The 14,973-nt window shown below is 34.9% G+C and overlaps 1 protein-coding gene across 1 annotated transcript; it reads right to left on the bottom strand.

The window, feature by feature from the left end:
- Window positions 1–9,497: 9,497 nt before the first annotated feature.
- On the bottom strand, window positions 9,498–10,892 carry LOC131041062 (putative UDP-rhamnose:rhamnosyltransferase 1). The gene has a single exon (XM_057974037.2). The coding sequence runs from the start codon at window positions 10,890–10,892 to the stop codon at window positions 9,498–9,500; it is 1,395 nt and encodes a 464-aa protein (XP_057830020.2).
- Window positions 10,893–14,973: the final 4,081 nt, after the last annotated feature.

Below are 14,973 nucleotides of genomic sequence, written 5' to 3'. Positions count from 1 at the left end.
GTTTACAATCCTTTATTTAAGGAGAAAGAGAAACACTCGCGTTTCTCATGTTTCTCATGAGCTTTTCAATAATTTTTGACTGACTTTTATTCAATTGAAATGTTTTTTTTTGGTATTTTTAGGTTGAATAATAGATAGGTTATATAATAACAACATCTTAGATTAATAAATATTAATAAATTGCATATCAGCAATGCTTTTGTTATCTTTTGCAATCAGTATTCTCTTATGTTTTGAAGCATTCAATTTTTAATCAATCATTTAAGGAGAAAGGGAAACTCTTCTTTCTTTGAGTATTATAATAATCTTTGACCAACAGCTATTCGATTGAGAGGTTTTTATGTACTTGAAATTGAATGGTAGATAGCTTACATGATAATAACATCATAATAATCATTAATGCGTCTTGTTTGAATACAACACAACAAATCATGTTTTTTAACATATGTATGAAAATTAAAGCTTTTCAGTATTTTTAACTTTTCCAATCCTTCAATTAAGAAGAAAGAGAAACCCTCATGTTTCTCATGTTTGACTGACAGCTATTTAATTGAAATGTTTTTTAGTATCTCTTAGACTGAATGCTAGATAAGTTATCTAATAACATCTCAGATTAATAAATATTAATAAACATATCAGCAATGTCTTTGTTTTCTGTTGCGATAACTATTCTATTATCTTGTGAAGCATTCGGTTTTCAACCAATAATTTAAGAAGAAACTCTAGTATTTTTCATGAGTATTTTAATAATATTTGACCAATTGCTATTAGATTGAAAGGTTTTGTTGTACTTGAAACTAAATGGTGGATAGCTTACATGATAATAACATCTTAGATTAGCGTATTACTAGTATAAATCTCTTCAATAAAGTAACATAAAATGTATCAAGAGAAAAATATTGTTTCCATATATTTTATATAATTTTATTAAAAATATATATGCTAGATAATCAATATGGTTTAATGTATATTCTAACATCTTCACTTATAAATTTAATTTGTGATATTCTAAATTTATTGTTGGTATATTCCATCATTACCCATAAGGTTTGTTGTTATTGATATTTGTTTGATTTGTTAGTTCATTTAGACCACTATTTGTTATTCGGTTATACTCGTAACTGCTATTTTAGAGCACACGGTTGCTTGTATTCTTCCTATATATTTGCACACTCCACGGGAGAATACATTGGAGAATAATACTATTGAGTAATTCTCTGATATGGTATCAGAGATAACATTTTTGAGATCCTTCAACATTTGGAGCATTTCCAACTATTTATTTTTTCTCCGTATCAGTTTTTGCTCAGCGAGAGAATATTGGCATTGATGGTAGAGAGAAGGATGCATTTCTAATTTACTATGCATAGAGTTCTAGATATGATCGATATATTTAGATGACATAGTTTACAGGAACCGGTGGTTTCTTGTTTCATCATCATTGTGAGAAGTAAATAGAACCCGAGACCCATGACTGTTGCGCCCGCCATGCCAGCCTAGCTAGCCTTCGCGCACATCTGGATCCTGATTGGTCATTTCATTGGAAAGCTACTTGCAGCTGTGTATGTAAAAACCAAAATTAGTTATCAATAAATTGATTCCCCTACTTTAAGTGTGGATGTAGGCAATCTGCCGAACCATGATAAATTTGTGTGTCTCATTTGTCTTTGTCTATGAATTCATTATTCAATTTTTCTGCTCTTTTGATTCATTTCTAAATCCTAACAATTGGTATTAGAGCGAGGTTAGATCATTGTTAAGATTTCAGTGGTTGAAATTCTGGAATCATGGAAGAAGCGAAGATAGAGAAGTTCTCTGCTCCATACTTCAAGTTATGGAAGGTGCAGATGGAGTCTTTGTTGATAAAGAAAGACCTTTCACTTGCACTTGAAGGGAAAGAAAAGAAGCCAATTATGATGGTTGATGAAGAATGGGAAAAATTAGACAAGAAGGAAAGAGCGACAATTTTTCTCTCGCTGTCCAACAATGTTCTCTTCAATATCACGGGTGAAGCAACAACGTAAGACATATGGGATAAACTCACAACCATGTATGAAATGGCATCGGCTGCCAATAAAGTGTTTATCATGAAGCGGTTGTACAAGCTGAAGATGAAGGAAGGTTGTGCAATGGCAAATCACATCAATGAATTTAATAAATTGATGAGTCAAGCAACTTTGGTGGGGATGACACAAGATGATGAGAGCAAGGTTGTTCTTTTATTATGTTCTTTACCAAGCAGCTAGGATGGCATTGTAACAATAGTTAGCACATCGATATCCAGTAAAAATAAGTTAGTTTTTAATGATGTAGCAGCTACTCTTCTTAGCAAGGATTTGAGAAGAAAGAATGGAGAACCTTCATCAGGTGAATCCTTAACAGTGGTAAGCACCAAAAATAGAGGTAGGAGCTATAATAGAGGCAGAAATAATTATCATAGACGATCGAAATCAGCAAGGAGATCAAAGTCTAGAAATAGAAATGGTGATTGTTGGTTTTGTGGCAAATTTGATCATGTAAAGAAGGATTGTAGAAACTACAAAAGGGCACAAGAGAAGGTGTGGGATAGTGAAGAAAATATAGTCTATGATAAAGATGATAGTGTACTAATCCTTTCAACAACCGACACTACTCCAGATTCATGGGTGCTTGATTCTAGTGCCTCCCATCATGCTACCTCATGTCTTGAAGCATTCATCAACAACAAAGAAGCTCATTTTGGAAATGTTTTCTTAGGAGATAACAAAGCTTGTGAAATTATAGGCAAGGGTGATGTGTTGCTACCATTAGAAGGTGGTAAAACATGGCTGCTCAAAGATGTTCGACATGTCCCACAATTGAAGCAAAATTTGATATCCGTTGGATAACTCTTTGATCAAGGTCTTAATGTGAATTTTATTCTGGATACTTGGAAGGTAACTCATGGTACCATGCTGATTGAAAATGGCAATAAATTGGGTAGTCTCTATATTTTACGACTCATGGTGAAGTGGGAGCTGCAATGGTGATTGAGGACAACAAAGTAAATCTTTGGCATCAAAGGCTTGGGCATATTAGTAAGAAAGGGCTCCATGTTATGCACACAAGAAATCAGCTTTCGGGTCTAAAACTTGTCGACTTAGCCTTTTGTGATCATTGTCTTTATGGTAAACAAAAGCGAGTCATTTTTTTGAAAGGTGGGCATGATACAAAGACAACACCCTTGGATCTTGTATACTCGGATGTTCTTGGCCCTACCGAGGTAACCTCCATTGGAGGAGATAACTATTTTGTAACCTTTCTTGATGATTATACAAGGAAAGTATGGATTTATATGCTCTCTAAGAAATCTGAAGTTTTTTCAAAATTTAAAATTTTCAAGGCTATAATTGAGAATCAAATTAGGCATAAGATTAAGTGTCTACAAATAGATAATGGTGGATAATTTTGTTCACATGAATTTGATGATTTTTGTGCTGATAATGGGATTAGAAGAATTAAGGTTGTTCCTTTCACCCGTCAAGAAAACAGTGCAGCCGAGAGGATGAATAAGACAATCCTTGAAAATGCACGATGTATATTATCAAATGCAGGTCTAGGCAAGGAATTTTGGGCATAAGCTTGTAATACAACAATATACCTGATCAACCTAAGTCCCTCATCTAAATGAGACTTTGGTATTCGGGAAGAGGATTTCATACTTACATCTTCACGTGTTTGGATGTGAAGCCTTCTTGCATATATCGAAGGAGAAATGAACCAAATTGGATCCCAAGTCATAGAAGTGCATTTTCATTGGGTATGGTGAAGAGCAATTTGGTTTTAGGTCATGGGATCTAGTTCATAGGAAAATTATTCGCAGCAGGGATGCAATTTTTCATGAGACTTCCTTCCCTGGGTTGTAAGGTTAAAATAAACCAGATAAAGAATATGTTCCTCTGTCTCTATTTCAAAATTATTCTACATCTATGAGTGCTCTGTCTGATATCTCTCATCCAACGGGAGCCCCTATGTCATCTACCATGGTTGAATACAATTATCAGACTGGAAATGATGAAGAAGAAAACATTTATCATGACTGCTCACAGCCATTTGAGATAGCACACTATGGAACAGAGGGACTGGATAACATCTCACAGCCTTCCTTAGAACCATCATAGGCTTACAGGAAGACTATTGAAAGTGTCTTCAACCCGGTTGAGCCGCGACCTACATCTCAGTCAACATTTCTTGGACTGAAGCACATTGGGTGACATAGTAAACAATCTTCATGGTGGCCTACAACATAGTTACCACCGCCAGCACTGTAGTCTTCACGCCACACATCGCCAGCTTCACACCTTGCACGCAATGCTCACAGTAGGGGTATCCTCTACGAGCTCACTGTTGGAGGATCCTCCTTTGTGGGCCCACATCAATGGAATCATCCTCCCGTGTAGACTGTGGAGGATGCTTCCATAGCCCCTTACTCTCGTGACATGCATCCAGATAGCCTGGACAAGAATCCACATGTGTCGTGTGGATTTAATCCACCCTGGCTTATGCAAAATTCTGAGGTTGAACGCCCTGTAAAAGGTAAAATTCATTGTGGGTATCAACCATTAAATGTAATAAATAATGATTTTCATAAATAGAGAATAAATGAATTGAATTCTTCGACTACTCCAAGAGAGAGTCAATTGAGAAAATCTACCAAGCAGAGGCAACCTCTAGTTAAGCTCTCTGACTATGATTTATTATTTTGTGAAGAAGCTGAGCCCACTTTGTTAATCTCTGATCAAAGAGAGCCTGCAACATATAAAGAAGCTTGTAAAATTATAGATTGCGATAACTGGAATGCTACAATGCGCAAAGAAATGGATGCACTATTGTGAAATCAGACATGGGATTTGGTGCCACTTCCGCTTGATAGAAAGGCATTACGAAATAAGTGGGTGTATAAATTGAAAGATGAAGCTGGTGGTCGGAAAATATTTCAAGAAAGACTATTTGTCAAGGGATACGCTCAGTAGCAAGACCTCGATTTTAAAGAAATTTTCTCGCTAGTAGTCAAAATGGCTACCATCCGAGCAGTATTGGGACTGGTTGCAACTTGGGATCTTGAGCTTTAACAACTTGATGTGAAGATGACATTTCTCCATGGCAACCTTAATGAGGAATTGTTTATGCATCAGCTTGAAGGATTTATTAAAAAGGGTCAGGAGCATCTCTATTGTAGATTGAAACAGAGTTTGTATAGGCTTAAGCAAGCCCCATGCCAGTGGTATCTAAAATTTGATAAATTTATGATTGATCACAAGTTTACTCGCCGTGAGTCTAATCCTTGTATCTATTTTAAAAGGCTTACCAATGGCGAATTTTTCATACTTATCCTTTATGTGGATGATATGCTAGTGGCCAACACAAGCATGAAGATTGTTAGTGAGCTTAAAGCTCACTTAGCTAATGAGTTTTCCATGAAAGATTTAGGGACAGCAAAGAAAATTCTTGGGATGACTATTTTTCGAGATAGGAAAAAGAGAGAACTTAAACTATCTCAGCAAGGTTACATTAAAAAAGAATTGGACAAATTTGGTATGGTGGATGCTAAGTCTGTATGCATCCCCTTAGCCTCTCATTTTTAGTTGTCTTCTCAATTGTGTCCAAAAACACAACAAGATAAGGAGTTTATGGACAAAATTCCATACAAATTTGCAATTGGAAGTCTTATGTACGCCATGGTGTCTACTCGTCTAGATATTGCTCATGTTGTGGGAGTGGTGACCATATTATTTATGGCTAATCCAGGAAAACCACATTGGGAGGTGATCAAGTATATTTTGTGGTATCTCAAGGGTACTTCAGACATTTGCTTATATTTTGGGAAGGGCAAGACACACTTGCAAGGGTTTACTGATTCTGATTTTGCTGGAGATTTAGACAAAAGAAAGTCTACTTCAAGTTATGCTTTCACATTTGTTGGGGTAAAAATTTGTTGGGCTTCTAAATTGCAGCATACAGTTGCTCGATCATCTACCGAGGTTGAATACATAGCTCTTTCTGAGGGAGAAAAGGAGATGGTATTGTTGCAACTCTTGTTCAGTGAGTTGGGTTTGAAGCAATTAGATTTTGCCTTGTTTTGTAATAATAGCAGTGCCATCTTTATGACTAGGCATGAGACATCTCAGCCTCAGTCAAAAAATGTTGATGTTCACAGTCATTATGTTCATCACATGGTCAAAGAAGGCACATTTCATGTAGATAAAATTCACACCAAAAAGAATCCAACTGATGTGCTCACTAAAGTTGTTAAGTGGGAGAAGTTCAATTTATGCCAAGCTTCTCTCGGTCTTTCAAATATCTGATAGTAGGAATGAGTGGGGGAATCTACTTATTGCAGCAGTTTGTTGGCCTTCAAGTGAGAGATTGTTGGAAGTGAAGTCAAAAGGACTCCTTCCATTTTACCGCCAAAACCTTTGGCTCTTCATCTTTTGTTTGTAAAGCTCTTTAAGAGCTGTTTGGATATCATTTTGTGAAGAGTATTTTGAAGTTGCTTGCAGCTATGTATGTACAAACCAAAATTGGTTATCAATAAATTGATTCCCCTACTTTAAGTGTGGATGTAGGCAATCTGTCAATCCATGATAAATTTGTGTGTCTCATTTGTCTTTGTCTATGAATTCATTATTCATTTTTTCTGCTCTTCTAATTCATTTCTAAATCTTAACAAAAACAAGGGTCTAGAGTCAGTGCTCAAAATTCAATTTAAGTTTGAAGAAGTTTGGGATGTGGTCAGTGGCATCACAACGCATCATAAGATAGATGTTGATGAGTAGAAGAAATTTGATCAAGCTGATAGAAAGGCAAAATTGATCATTTTTTTTAGTGTGTCTGATGATGTCAAGCCATTTATCGGTGATTCATCCAAATCCAAAGATGCGTGGGACAAGCTCTAGACGGTGAATGAGGAAAAGAAGTGGAATTAGATCTTAAAATTGCAAAGTCAGTTACAAAGTTTGAAGATGAAGAATGGCGAACAATTTGAATTCTTTCTCAAAGGGATTGCAGAGTTGAGAGCTTCCTTACAAGCATTAGGAGAAAAGACTAATGATGTAGTTTTGGTGCCAATTGTTCTATCGACACTACCATCTAGATACAAGGTCTTTGTAACAACTTTGAATGTCATTGAGATGATGCCCATATTTGAGAAGCTAGTAAATCTTCTCCAGAAAGAAGAATCTATCAGCCAAGAATAAGATCGGGATGATCATGCTATGACTATACGTCATAATGACAAGAAGCCTATGAAGAAATAACTAAAAATTAATATACTATAGATTATTTGATTCATACTACTAGTATGGATTTCCCAAGACATGACACTACATACATATGTAAAGGATCAATAGATCAAACCTCATTTAAACAACATGTAATTAGTTCCACGTAATTTTTTTAACATACATTGATTACTAAAATCAGTATAGATTGATGTACCTTATTTGACATAATTCTAGGACTATAAGGCCTATTTGAGGTGTTGAATAACCTATAGTCTTAAAATGTAATTGATAAGCGTTGATTTAAAATAAAAAGCAATCAAGAAAATGCAGAGAAAGTGACTAGCCAAAGGCATTAGAGCACATCAACTAATGTCATATCTTGGATATAAATACCAAATAGGTAGAAATTGTGTGTTTATCAAGGGCATATATACTAGAGAGAAATCGATTCAATTTATCTGGCTTTGTTAGGAAATATTTATATTATACCAACTATTGATTCAAATGACATTGACATCTTTCTCACAAATAAAATTAATTTAAAGAAAAATTGAAAAAATAAAAAATGTTAATGGGTAGTCTACTTTAGTCAACCTCCTTGTGTTTATTATAATTAGATCCACATGTGTACACCATATGATGAAAATATTCTATAATAAGACTATGTAAAATATATATTAAAATATAATGATGGATACAAATAATTTATGCCTTAGGAGGTACAAGAAGACAACATTTAGCTACTAATCGAGAAGAGACACAAAATATTAGCATTGTGTTATATTTTATTGGAATCCTAAACTTGTAATATATTATATTTGACTAATGAGCCTTAATGTTCATTATTTTGAAGTGATATAAGATAAGAAATTGTTTTGAACTACTAGTTAATATTGAGATTATTTTTTAGAGAAGTGGACATAGATAATGATGAATCCTATAATGCCTTTGAAACTAATGAAATTCTAAGACAACTTCCAATATAGTTGAAGAATTTAGTCCTCCTCCAAAGCCCAAGAGTCTTCAAGAAATTTATTAAAATAATCAATGAATTAATTATGCTCTTATGAACACCATAATTCAAATCAAGAAAATTGAAAACGTATGAAATTTTTTATAATATACTATCATCTAAAGCCCCAACTTCATTTTAGATCTAAGTTATGCAAATAGCAATTATTATATCTACTTTTCTGACTTGAAAATTGAAATCTCTAATGGATTTTCAAGCCTCTATAAGTAGAATTTGTATTTGTACATATAGGAACTAGTTGTAAAAGTAGGGTTTTGGAATAAAGCACAAGTATTTGCCAAAGAATAATAAAAGGTCAATATTTCTTATGATTTTAACAAAAAAGTTGATTTGATGCATTTTGACATCTTTTTTGGCTCCTCCATGCAAAAATAATTCTTGCTACATATCCCCAAATTTAAGACATGTTTCATCCTAAAAATTACAACAAAAATACTAAGGAACAACTTAATATTCAAGTTCCCCTTTGTTCCACTACACAAAATTTGTCCCAATATAAATTGCAAATAGATTTATCACTAACTGAAAAACCAAACAAAATCTAGGAGAGGTCCGATATACCCATGAGTAGCATACCCTCCCTACACAGAGCGTGATTCATAGGAATGACAAAAACACTAAGAAACAACTTAATATTCAAGTTCCCTTTTGTTCCATTATACAAAATTTATCCCAGTATAAATTGCAAATAGATTTGTTAGTAAGTGAAAAAACAAACAAAATCTAACAACTAATTAAGAAAAATCTAAATTCTACTTATTTTTCATTAAAAAAAATAAAACTGAAACCTTCCTATGTCAATATTTTTTTATACATGACAAATCAAATAAGTAATTTTGTTGACTTCGAAATTATTGAGTGATATGAAAGTTACTTGATAAAACAATATTGTAAAAATCAACAAGCATATACATTTACACAATTTTAAATATAAAATGACAATGACAGTATTGAAAGTTGATTTTCAATGTATTATATTATAGCTTTATCAAAACCTCTCCAATACAACTTCTTGAATAACCAACCTACAAGAAAGTAACGAATTATATAATAAAAACTTTAATAAACTAATGAAAAATTGCAAGTCACTAAGGTGACTTTATTAGACTAAACCTTAATAGTCCAACAAATAGTTAAACCATTTGAAAGCACTAAAAGGAATACAATAACACAAACACCTAGAAATATAAATATGGATATAGATATAAACGTAGACATATTTATCAGACAGTTTGTTTGCTGGAGGCTTTGTCCTTGAGCGCAGAGACAAAGTTGCTGATGTTTGTTCGACGGACTTGGCAATCGTTACTGGTCAGCACCCTACTAATTTCCTCAAGATTGGATTTCATTCGCTTGCCTTCTTCCTCCACCATCACAGCTCTGACAGCTTTAGCTACGTCTTCCTTAGTGAAAGAACCATCCTCCTCGTTTCTTCTAACCTCCACTCCTAACTTCAAATCCTTAGCAATTAGTCTTGCAGTTATGCCCTGCTCGTACTGGATTGGAAGAGCAACAAAAGGCAGTCCAAACCTCAGGCCTTCAGTCACAGAATTCCAGCCACAATGTGAAAGAAAAGCTCCAGTGGAAGGATGGGTCAAGATATGCAACTGAGGCGCCCACTCTGTAACAACGAGTCCTCTGCCATGGGTGCTATCATCTATGCCTTGTTGTAACTCAGCTGCTGCATTGCCAAGAAGAACACATAGGAACGGAATTTTACATTCCTCCAAACCCAACAGGAGAGCACCGAGCTCTTGGACGGTGAAAACGCATTCACTTCCGAAGGACGCAAACACCACAGAACGAGCAGGTTGCTTGTCCAGCCAGGCCAAGCAACGGTCTGCATCAGGCCGCAGCGGCAGGCTGGGCATGGAAATCCCCACGGGAAACATTAACCGCCCGGTGATTCTTTGAAAATAGTCCACAAATTTCCCATCCAACTCTCGGCATGTATTGCAAGGCGTTGCCCAGCTTTCTTCCACAGACAGGGAAAGGCGGTCCATGAAGGTGAGGTCATCACAAATGTTATGCCGCTTGTTTTGATACAACGGCAGATCCTTCCGGGTTTCAAAGAGTCGGCGGCGGACGGCCAATGAGGGAAATCTGAGTGGCGGTACAGTCAGATCCTCGGCCGTCGGGATTTCGGGCAATCCCTGCCTTACCTGCCCTATTGTGAAACTCATGGCAGCCATGTTAACCACCATGAGATTTATAGTGGGAATGTCCTTTTTTTTGGCAACCCGAGGAATCCAGTACAACAGCGGATCATGTATGACAAAATTTGGGGAAAGCAGTTTCAGGAGCGCACCTAAGGGCTCCTCGCAAAGATCTATCGCTTGGATGAGCAGCGGCACTAAGTCTGTTCTTCCTATCTCTGATAAACCTGCGGTGGACTCGACGCCTGAGGGCAGGCCATCCACAGATGGCAATGGGATCTCCACCAGCTCAATTCCAGGCACACTCTGTTTTTTTATCCGTGCAATGTTAAGCGGAGTGGAGAGGAAGGAAATTCTGAGGCCATGAGAGAGGAGGCCCTTGGCTAGGTCTAGGTAGGGTGTTATATGGCCATGTGCAAGCCAAGGGAACATCACCACATGAAGCTGGCGATGATCTGCCATTGTTTACAATTAAGGCTATTTGCTGTAATCAATCGGTTCCCAATCCCTCATTTAAAGAGAAAGAGAAACTCTCGCCTTTCTCATGATTTATTTATTTTTGACTGACTGCTCTTCAATTGAAAAGTACTCTAATGTTTCTCGTGATCTATTTTGGACTGACTGCTCTTGAATTGAAAGGTACTCTAATGTTTCTGGTGATTTATTTTGGACTGACTGCTCTTCAATTGAAAGGTTTTGTTGTATATCTGATACTGGTAGATAGCTTATCTAATAACATGTTAGATTAAGAAATATTAATAAATATATTAGGTATGTTTCTGTTTTCTGTTGTGATAAATTTTAATAAATATATTAGGGATGTCTTTGTTTTCTGTTGGGATAAGTATTCTATTATGTTGTAAAATATTTGGTTTTCAATTGATCATTTAAGGAGAAAGGAATATAGTAGTATTTTTTCTGAGTATTTTAATAATCTTTGACTGTCAATTATTCAATTGAAAGGTTTTGTTCTACTTGAAAGAGAATGAAGATAGCTTATCTAATAATAATATCTTAGAAACTTTGCTTTTTATTTGATATTGAATGGTAGATAACTTATTTAATAATAATATCTAAGATGAGCAATTTACTAGCATATATCTGTTTGATAAAGTTACATAAAATATATGAAGAGAAGAATATTGTTTCCACATATTTTATATATTTATTAAAGATATATATGATAGATAGTAAATGCTAGCTTATATATATTTAATAATATATATAGAATAAGCCGAGAGGTATCCTTCTAGAGGCGCCTATTTTTTTATTGATTTATTAAAGTGCAATAGGTGCCTCGAGAAGGATACCTCTCGGCTTATTCTATATATATTATTAAATATATATAAGCTAGTAGCAGTCGCAGCATGAATTGAAAGACATGACATAAATTAATTTCAATATATATATTGTTGTATAGTTTAGGATTCTATTTGGTTCAATTCTAGATTTATAATTGTAGTTAGGATTGGAATCAAAATAGTAGGCCTAATTTAATAAGGATTAGGGTTCATTATGGTTTACTATTAGGGTTAGGATTTGAATTGGTTTAAAATAGTAGGCCTAATTCAATAAGGAATAGGGTTCATTTTGTCTTGCTATTAGGGTTAGGGTTATGGTTGTAGTTAGGGTTTACATCATTGTTTAGGTTAGGTTAATGGATAGGGTTTGGATTTACATCATGTTTAGTGTTATGATTAGCGTTAAGATTGTGATTAGGCTAGGATTTAGGGTTATGGTTAGATTATGTGTAGGGTTATGGTTTATATCATAGGGCTATGATTAGGGTTAGGATTATAGTTAGGGTTTACATCATTGTTAGGGTTAGGTTAATGATTAGGGTTTGGATTTACTTCATGATTAAGATTAGGGATAGGGTTAAGATCGTGGTTAGGATTTGGATTTATCATTATGGCGAGGATTATGTCTAGGGTTAAGGTTAGAGTTAGGATTATAGTTAGGGTTTACATCATTGTTAGGGTTAGGTTAATGGTTAGGGTTTAGATTTACATCATTGTAAGGGTTAAGGTTCTAGTTAGGCTTAATTTTTAGGTATATGGTTAGGATTATCTCTATGATTAGAGTTTATATCATAAGGTTAGGGTTATGATTGTGGTTAGGGTTAGGGTTAAGGATTAGGTTTAGGATTATAGTTAGGGTTTACATCATTTTTATGGTTAGGTTAATGGTTAGGGTTTGGATTTACATCATGTTTAGTGTTACAATTAATGTTAAAATTGTGGTTAGGCTTAGGATTTAGGGTTATGGTTAAGATTATAGGTAGGGTTAGGACCTTTATATCATAGGGCTAGGGTGGTTATGGTTATGGGTTAGGGTTAGGATTATAGGTAGGGTTTACATCATTGTTAGGGTGAGTTTAATGGTTAGGGTTTGGATTTACATCATGATTAGCGTTAGGGTTAAGATTGTGGTTAGGATTAGGATTTACATTTATGGTTAGTTTTATGTTTAGGGTTGTTGTTTATACATCACCGTGTTAGGGTGAGGGTTAACACAATGGTTAGGGTTATGGTTAAGTTTAAGATTGTGGTTAGACTTAACATTTATAATTATGGTTAGGGTTATGTCTAGGGTTAGGATTTATATCATAGGATTAGGGTTAGGGTTAGGATTATAGATAGATTTTACATCATTGTTAGGGTTAGGTTAATGGTTAGAGTCAGGGTTAGGGTTAGGGTTAAGACTGTGTTTAGGATTAGGATTTATGGTTATGGTTAGGATTATGTGTAGGGTTAGGATGTATATCATAGGGTTATACTTAGGGTTAAGGGTTAGGGTTAGGGTTAGGGTTAGGGTTATAGTTATGGTTTGTATCACTTTTAGGGTTAGGTTAATGGTTAGGGTTATAGTTGCAGTAAGGTTTTATATCATTGTTAGAGTTAACTTAATGGTTAGGCTTAGGATTTAGTATTATTGTTATGATTATTTCTAGGTTTAGGGTTTATATCATGGGATTAGGATTAGGGTTAGCATTAGGATTAATGATTATGGTTAGTATTACATTTAGGGTTAGGGTTTATATCACAACGTTAGGGTTAGGATTAGCATCAGGGTTAGGGTTATGGTTAAGTTTATGATTGTGGTTCAAAGGATTAATATTTAGAATTATGGTAAGGGTTATGTCTATGGTTAGGGTTTATATCATAGGGTTAAGGGTTAGGGTTAGGATTATAGATAGATATTACGTCATTCTTAGGTTTACGTTAATGGTTAGGGTTAGGGTCGAGGTCAAGATTATGTTTAGGCTTATGATTTATGGTTATGCTTAGGATTATGTGTAGGGTTAGGGTTATAGTTGTGTTTTGCATCACTTTTAGGGTTAGGTTAATGGTTAGGGTTTTCATTTACATCATGGTTAGAGTTAAGGCTAGGGTTAGGGTTAAGATTGTGGTTATGCTTAGGATTTAGGGTTTATATCATAGGGTTAGGGTTAGGATTAGGATTATGTTTATGGTTTATATCATTGTTAGGGTTAAGTTAATGCTTATAGTTTGGATTTACAACATGGTTAGGGTTTGGCTAATGGTTATGGTTTGCATCACTTTTAGGGTTAGGTTAATGGTTAGGGTTAGGATTGTAATAAGGGTTTACATCATTGTTAGGGTTAGGTTAATGGTTAGGTTTTGGATTTAGGGTTTAAGGTTAGAGTTAGGATTGGGGTTACGATTATTGTTAGGGTCAGGATTTAATGTTATTGTTATGATTATTTCTAGGGTTAGGGTTTATATCATGGACTTAAGATTAGGGTTGGGATTAGGATTTACGATTATGGTTAAATTTATGTTTAGGGGTACAGTTTATATCACAATGTTAGGGTTAGAGTTTATATTAGAGGGTGAGAGTTAGGGTTAAGGGTTAGGGTTGGGATTATAGTTAGGGTTTACATCATTGTTAAGGTTAGGCTAATGGTTAGGGTTTAGATTTATATCCTGGTTAGGATTAAGGTTAGGGAAAGGGTTAAGATTATGGTTAGGCTTAGGATTTAGGGTCACATTTAGGAGTTTTTCTAGGGTTATGGTTTATATTTATTGTTATGGTGATGGTTTGGATTTATATTTATGGTTTGCATCACTTTTAGGGTTAGGCAAATGGTTAGGATTAGGATTGCAGTATGGGTTTACATCATCGTTAGAGTTAGCTTAATGGTTAGGTTTTGGATTTAGGGTTAAGGTTAGGGTTAGGTTTACAATTGTTGTTACGATTAGTATTTAGTGTTATTGTTATGATTATTTCTAGGGTTAGGATTAGGATTTACGATTATGGTTAGTTTTGTGTTTATGGTTAGGGTTTATATCACAACATTAGGATTGGGGTTAAGGGTTTAAGGTTTATATTAGAGGCTTAGAGTTACGGTTTTAAGGGTTAGGGTTAGGATTGTAGTTAGGGATTACATCATTGTTAGGGTTAGGCTAATGGTTAGGGTTTATATCATTGTTAGGGTTAAATTAATAGGTACAGTTTGGATTTACAACATGGTTAGGGTTAGGGTTTGGCTAATGGTTATGGTTTGCATCTCTTTAAG

The sequence above is a fragment of the Cryptomeria japonica genome, chromosome 11 (assembly GCF_030272615.1).
Source record: "Cryptomeria japonica chromosome 11, Sugi_1.0, whole genome shotgun sequence".
Taxonomy (NCBI): Eukaryota; Viridiplantae; Streptophyta; class Pinopsida; order Cupressales; family Cupressaceae; genus Cryptomeria; species Cryptomeria japonica.
Note: the sequence above shows the minus strand (reverse complement) of the source record. Positions and strands in the feature narration are given on the sequence as shown.

Bases quoted from the DNA above. Each gene is read 5' to 3' on its own strand.
- LOC131041062 (XM_057974037.2), bottom strand. From the start codon at position 10,892: ATGGCAGATCATCGCCAGCTTCATGTGGTGATGTTCCCTTGGCTTGCA.